The sequence below is a fragment of the Ctenocephalides felis genome, unplaced genomic scaffold, assembly GCF_003426905.1.
Source record: "Ctenocephalides felis isolate EL2017-DRISC unplaced genomic scaffold, ASM342690v1 CF-g0.4_SCAFFOLD_00845, whole genome shotgun sequence".
In the NCBI taxonomy this organism is placed as follows: Eukaryota; Metazoa; Arthropoda; class Insecta; order Siphonaptera; family Pulicidae; genus Ctenocephalides; species Ctenocephalides felis.
Window position 1 is genome coordinate 31,134,587 of NW_020536999.1, and position 7,803 is coordinate 31,142,389.

Genomic DNA, 7,803 nt, shown 5'->3' on the forward strand with positions numbered 1-7,803 from the left:
ATGTCCGAAAATAAGGCGAGTCGCCCATCTGATTTTAACACTAAATCTCATAGAAAATCGTATATAACTTTTCCTAGTATCATTAGAAAACGCCAATATAATGCGGCTATAGGTAGTAATCAACGATGGGCCATTAACGACGGGTTTTTGCCAAATCATGTAAACGTAGTAGATAGAGGTGAAAAGATATTTTCCTGTGGCTTGTACTCAGAAGATGGTACTAAGTTCATGTCTTTACAACAGGAAAATGTTATAAAAATTTACGATGCCACAACTCCAGCATTAAAATGCACCCATGAATTCAAATGCAAAAATGAAGGCTGGATACTAGATGCCGTGTTTAGTCCCTGTGGTAATTACGTGCTTTACTGCAAATGTCCAGGAAAAAGAGTATATTTGTACAATATTGAAGATCAAGTTCATAAAAATGTATCAAGTGCTTTATATACTAAAGACGATTTATACTGCGGAATATTTCCTATCAAATTTAGTGGGGATTGTAAAATGTATTTATCCGCCATTACCGATTGTTACATCTGTATACATGATTTGGAAATCGATAAACAACTACTTTTTAAGGAACATACTGGGACTGTCTACTCAATGGCATTTCTTGAAAAGTCTTCTAAAATATTCGTAAGCGGTGGTGCTGACACAATTTGCAGAATTTGGGATATAAGATGTTTAAATGAGAATCGAGCATCGCCGGTTGGTTTTTTATACGGTCATAGATATGATATTCTACACATTGATTCAAAAAACGATGGAAAACACTTTTTGACAAATTCTCATGACCAATGTGCCAAATTGTGGGACATCCGAATGTGTCGAGAACAAAAAATTGTCGACTATTTTCCAAGGCGCTACAATGCAGATGCTTATGATGACCCTATTATACCAGAGGATAGATCTGTTATGACATATGTAGGTCACATACTACAACGGACTCTTATGCGGTGTCGATTTTCGCCACAATTCAATACTGGCCAAAGATATACTTATGCTGGTAGCGCTGATGGTAAGGTGATAATATATAACACTAATTCTGGAAAAATCGTTAAAGAACTCGATCATAAAAATATGGATTGTATAAGAGACGTACATTGGCACCCGCATCGAATAGAAATTGCAAGTTCTTCTAGGGATGGTCAATTGGGAATTTGGACATACGAATCAAAGGGCGAAGGAGGACCAAGAGCAAAGAAAATGCGATTAGAAACCGATTGTAGCAATTAGTAAATTTTGTCTTTTATGTAATAAGAAATTTGTTTTTTGTACATTTATTATAAATTTATATCAGAGTAAGGTTTTAAGTTTTGGTTATTAACCTTAAAAAAATTCTTTATGATAACAATGTAGTAAACATTTTCACTATTAATTTTATATTAACTATGTATAATTAAATATAATACAAATACTGTGTACAATAACAATTAGAACTTTCAACAATAATGACAAATAAAATTGCATAATTATTTTCTAAAAAAGCATTTTGCAGCTTTTTTTTAAATTTTATAGTATTTTGTTTAAAATGACTTAAATTGAAATATTTTTCTCATAAATCATAAATATGTGAAAATTTAATTTGCTTTAAGATTGCATATGGAATACGGTATCGTAATAAATTTCCCGGCCATATATAAAATCTGGCAATCATATTATTATGAATTCTGGAGGGCATATATAAACTCTGGCGGTCATTTCATATATAGTCTGGGTGTATAAAATATGGCGGTTATATATAAAGTCTGGTGGTTTTATATAAATCTAGTAGTCATATATGATAATACAATCTGGCAAATTTCCAAATTTTCGGCTAAAATTTTCTTTATTTCGGTACAAAATTCCTACAAAAGCAAAGATCAGTTATTCGTGGAGAACGTGCTGAAACATTTCGCAAAAACAATGAATTTTAATTAAATGAAATCTCTTCCATTAACGCATTTGATACTGAGGCTTTTAGTCGTCCAACCCATTCAGTTATTGCGATGACATCTCCATTAATGGCTTCGAATGTTTGGTGTAGGTACATCCCGTCTCTGTACTATCCGTTAAACCAATAACGCAAGCTTGTTGCTATGCTAATGCTCTGAACAAGCTCATTTGCATGGAACTGTTGTGTTTCTGAGTGGTTGTACACACGGAAGGGATGTCACATTCATTAGATTTTCAGACAGGCTCCTCGAGCACAAAGGAAAGCGCAAGCAAGCATCACTATCGGCAGAGAGACGCAGTATAGACGACGACACGGAGACGAGATAATGCCAGTTATCTGGGATTAAAGAATATAGCTCTGGTTGAATATCTCACTGACAGATTATTAGTAAATAATATTTTACTCTGTATTCTGTAAGAATTTATATAAATGGGTGTAGTAGAAGTCGAGAAATCGTGGATATCGTATCGAAAACAAACAGTTTAGAGAAAAACGCGTTTAAAGTTTCGCGAAAGAAAAAACAGACAATGGTTATCGTGGACAAACAGCTGTATCTTCAAAAATTATGTAAATGTTGGATTTTGTTAATATTTGGAAATTAAAAAAAACAAATTACTAGATTTTTTTTTCTAGACCAAAATACCATTTAAAAGGTATGATTTTAACTTATAATTTATTTTATCCACATATATATATATAATATATATTTGGATAAAATAAATTATAAGTTAAAATCATATCTTTTAAATGGTATATATTTATATGGAATATGGATATAAATAATAATATATAATGGAATATATTTATAACTGACCAGTTAAGCAAATTTGATAATTTATAACTGTCAGTTATAAAAAGACATGGTATAAAATAATGAGATGTTGGAAAGAAATACTCAGTAGTTGACTTTCCATTCGCTAATTTATACATACACACAAACACACACATACACACACACACACACACACACACACACACACACACACATATATATATATATATATATATATATATATATATATATATATATATAGATCTTAAATATGTTTTCAAGTAAAAATAACCCTTCCCGGGCATTACTTCATCAAATTTGAATAATAAGTCAGCCCTATTAGATAAATTCTAATAATAAAGTAATCTAATATGGATGGTTCAGCTGCTGGGGTACCATCTAAAAATACGTCGCAAGAAGTTTTAGCCCAACAGCTTGTAGGACGTAAAGTTCTAATAAATGAGTTCTAATAAGGCTGTTAATAAATGAGGGTAGAACTTATATATAACGTTGAACTAAATTAGGATAATTGATTTAAAACTTTTACGAATAAATATTGGTGTTCTCAATACATAAAATATTGTAACAAAAGCTATTTTCCATAAATACTGAAACCTGAAACAGAAAATATATTAATGGACCGACGCAAAAGCCCTTTTCTTATACGTAAATTGAATTTTGAACGATACCAATTATTTACGTTCCGCAGTTTTCCGCCAACGCAAAGCAAAGAAAAAATATACACGTTGCGGCGAATAACTTTCAAATGCAGAATTTCAATATGTTCTGTTTGTTTATACATTCTGTTTCCCAACATATACACGTGTAGCACAACCATAATTTAAATATATCAATATTTAGATTCCTACACCGGAATGGACCAGAAAACATTTTGTTCGGATGAGACTTCCGTATAGGTTCGTAGATTTAATTTCAGATAAGAATTCTCTTCTGCTATCCAAATGGGGCAGGAGGAGGAAGTTTGATATTCTATGCATAATACGAATTCATAATCCCATGTTTGAATGTACTCGCGACCGTTTTCATCGCTTTTGAAATGATCGGTTCTCGTCTGACTGATTTGTGAAAGGCACATTTTTCAACTACTTAGGTATATATATTTTCATGAATGTGCTCAAAAGCTCTTCTGAAGTAGTCATGGAAGTTTTTCTTTGATGTTCGAGGTGGGGTTTATTGAATTTTATCATTAATATGCAGAATGTAGCATAAGCAAAATAAAAATGATTATAAATTGACCAATTGTTATAATTGGAGTATCACAAGAAGCGATAAAATTCTACTTTTTTCATACTTCAAATAATTTATATGATACAGACTTACGTTGGTTTAAAAGTATACATTTATATATATAAAAAAAACATTCACATTCATGTCTAGTTTGAGGCATTGTCAAGTGAGACATGTTTAAAACAAACTCTGATTATAGGAGTTGCGGTATGTAAAAAACTGCATTTTAAAGATCATTTTATATATATATATATATATATATATGTATATATATATATATATGTATATATATATATATATTTATATACAAACAGTTTAAAATAAATTGCAAAAATTGACATATATTACTACTATATAGAATTATTTACAACTCGTTGAATGCATATGGAAATTGAAATATCACCTGCAGTATCTGCACATTATTATTGAAAAGCAATATGTAACACACCGTCTTCGTTTCAACAATGCAAATGTACAGTTCTGTACACTACCTTCATCTTCATCGGACCTCAAATTCTAATCTCGACTCAAGTGATCATTACCTACACAAGCCTTGCGGACATCTATGAATATTATCAAAAGCCCGCTCGCTTCTTCTTCATGGCTCGGATACACATCAAGCAGTTACGAAAGGTCGTACAAAGGTCGACAGGAATTCCTATCGAAGACGTTTGTCGATTTTACATAATGCCCCTTTAAGTCTGTAAGTTAGGTTTACCCCAAAGGTAGTACACCTCATTGTTATCATAATACCTAATCATGGGTTCTCCTTGCCCTACTTAACCCTCATCTTGAGGTAAAACAGAATTGATTCGGATGATTTGGAATGGAAATACAAGATTCAAGATCGTATTACATTAATGAAATTAGATTTATCAAATACGAAGCGTTATTATAAAATCAGTAAACAAAGATCCAATAATTTAATATTTTTTAGGAAAACAATTAATTAATTATATTTATCTGCTCTTTTGTTGGAGTCTGTGTTATTTTTCAGTGTATATATTTTTTAGATTATGAAACTATGGATTTTTGGTTAAATAGAATTTATCGTTGATATAATGAATCTATCGTTTTCAATTTAGTTTTTTTATTCATAGTTTTACTAATTGATTTTTCAAGGTAAGTTTACAAAAGTCTAGTTGGCAGAACGAAGAATATACCGTTTGCAATGGGATTACAAATTAAAAATTCTTATTAAAGTCATCTCTAACGTGGAATAAAGCGCTTACCAATAGTCTGATTTATTTATTTATTTATTGCTCTTTTTTATTTTAAGTATTAAGCGAAAAATAATGTTTGAAGCAATATCTATGTATTAAAAATTATGCAATTCATGTATGATTTTATGCATTTATTTTTTAAGATAATAACTGTTCTGGTTCGGTTAGTTCATAACGTGAATTTTAGAAAGAGTTCGTGTCCCAAACCGTGGAGTCTAAATCTGTTAGAATAGGACACTTTTCGCGGATAATGTCGTAGAACCAGATATAATTAGGTAGTGACTATATCAGACAATTAAAAGATGATAAATAGTTTCAATTGTTGTATATATGGATAAAATAATTATTATTAGAGATTGATAGGTGATGTTATATGTTTAAATGTTGAGTTAATACTTAAAGTTGACGTTTTAGTATTGATTAGATTTTTCTAATTGGTTCATTTTTGGGTTCAAGTGACTGCCCATCACATTCTTTTTCAATCAGATATTGACCTTTGATTTGGTTGAATCGAGTTCAAGGAGATATAATACCTAAGAAGGACGGATTAATGATTGAGGGTCTGCTTAAGGTCACAACGAAGCATTACAATGTAAGAAACGCTTTGATACTACAAAATAGTGCGATAAAAAGGATTAGGTTAGAAGAGTACTAAAATATCATACGGCATCCAATTCTGGGGGTTTTCATCCGAACTAATTAAAGTATTTAAGCTTCAGAAAAGAGCTATTCGAATAATTTTTTCCTTGCCTAGTAAAGCCTCCTGCAGACCTATATTTAAAAACACAATATTCTAACTGTCCCATGCATTTTTCTGTTGGGAACATTATCTTTCATCAAAAACAATTCGAAACTTTTTGATATGGCTTCGTCCTCCTCAAACTCCAACACTAGACACAAACTTATTAAGGCGCGCACATATAAATTAGCCAGCTCTTTCAATGCGATCGACGGCCTAGGTATTCAGTTTATGAATAAACTTTCACTCAATATCCGAAATTTAGACAGCAAAAAATTTCATGCTTCCCTAGTTAAACTTTTTAAAAAATTAGTTTTTTATGACATTACCGAATTTCCTCAATTTGATTTCAATAACTATTTTCTTGCATAATCCTTATCCTGTATCTATGTAGTCTGACCATTTGATCGCCTGTACAACCATGTTTTTTTGTTGCTATTTTATTAATTTAAATTTTTACGGTTTTAAATGAGATTAACTTTCAACCTTGAGCAAGAATTTTGAGCTTGACTGGTGGTCAAATAGAACTTAATATGATGAACTTGATGATGAACATTGTATTTAATGTTCGAATGCTTATTTTCAGCTCTTTTTTCAGAAGCGAAATTTGTGCAGCTATTATGATTATTAAAAATTACTATCCGTTTAATATTAATTATGAATAAGCTTGACAAGAGCCTGAAATAATATCTATTATTATTGATTACGGCTTGCTTATGAATAAATAAAATAAATAAATTAATAAAATAAATATATTCATGGCGTTAACAAAAACAATATGTTTAATTAAACAATATATTAACTGCAAAAGATTCTTCATTGGTGTTGTACCAAACTTTACATTTGCTAATAATACGTGAGTTAGAGATTCTTCTTTCTAATGTATGAGCATAAACACATCACATTTATTTTCATCTTCTTCTCTCTAGTACATTAATTTGAGCAGATATTCCTGGTACTATGTTAATATCTTGCATATACTATTTCAGTCCTGATACTTATGGGAACTCCACCTTTAGAGATATCAAAGTAATACAACTGTCACAGCAGAATTGGTTATCTGCTAGCGACATACGTGTGAGTTTTTTCGGTCGTGCGTTTTTCGTGTAAGAGTACGCCCTCCGTCGTTATCATCATGGTTATATTCGTGGTACCTTCGCTTCCGCGTCGTTCCCTGCGGTACCCTTATCGCACCTCGTGCCACGGCCGAGGTTATGTCTGTCACTCACTCTGACTCTCCGAGTCCATGAAGGGATGCAGATAAGGGAGGGTACCAGAAGATGATTTCAAAACGAATAGTACTGAGATAGTTGCAGATGTAGGTTGTCAATAGAATATATTGATTTTTATTCTTTTAATCAAAGCATTGCATAAATCTAAAAGGACTATATATAATGTTCATAAACCTGAATTAATCATATCATATTGGATATGTATTTTTGATTTGTATTACTATTTTCATCTACTTATTATGAAGGGATTCATTATTTATTTTATAGGTAATTATATCGACATAGAAATATCTATAAATTACAGTATAATTATTTGTTTAACCCCTTAACTTAAAATGACGTGCAGACCCCGCGTGCGATTGCTAGGCTAAAAGTGAATATTACGGGCATAGCCCGCGTATGATTTTCTGGCCAGAAGAAAATATTACGCATTTCGGGTATGGCCAGGTATGGTAAACGCAAGTATTACAAAATATATATTCATACAAAACTATAAAAAACAAAATTATTTTTATTTTTGTGATAAACCGTACACTATGAGGGAAAATAGTCGCCAGGCGCCAGCTTAACAACTTTGGGCCGACATTTTCAAATCTAGATCGTAAGTTAAGGGGTTAAACATAACTTTATCTGCAGAGTTAATTGTGAATAGA

At 31.3% G+C, this 7,803-nt stretch overlaps 1 protein-coding gene across 1 annotated transcript; it reads left to right on the plus strand.

Moving 5' to 3' along the window:
- Nucleotides 1–1,236, plus strand: LOC113382114 (DDB1- and CUL4-associated factor 11-like). The gene has a single exon (XM_026620669.1). The coding sequence runs from the start codon at nucleotides 1–3 to the stop codon at nucleotides 1,234–1,236; it is 1,236 nt and encodes a 411-aa protein (XP_026476454.1).
- Nucleotides 1,237–7,803: the final 6,567 nt, after the last annotated feature.

What these genes read in the sequence shown, in the direction of transcription:
- LOC113382114 (XM_026620669.1), top strand. Translation starts at nt 1, where the DNA reads ATGTCCGAAAATAAGGCGAGTCGCCCATCTGATTTTAACACTAAATCT.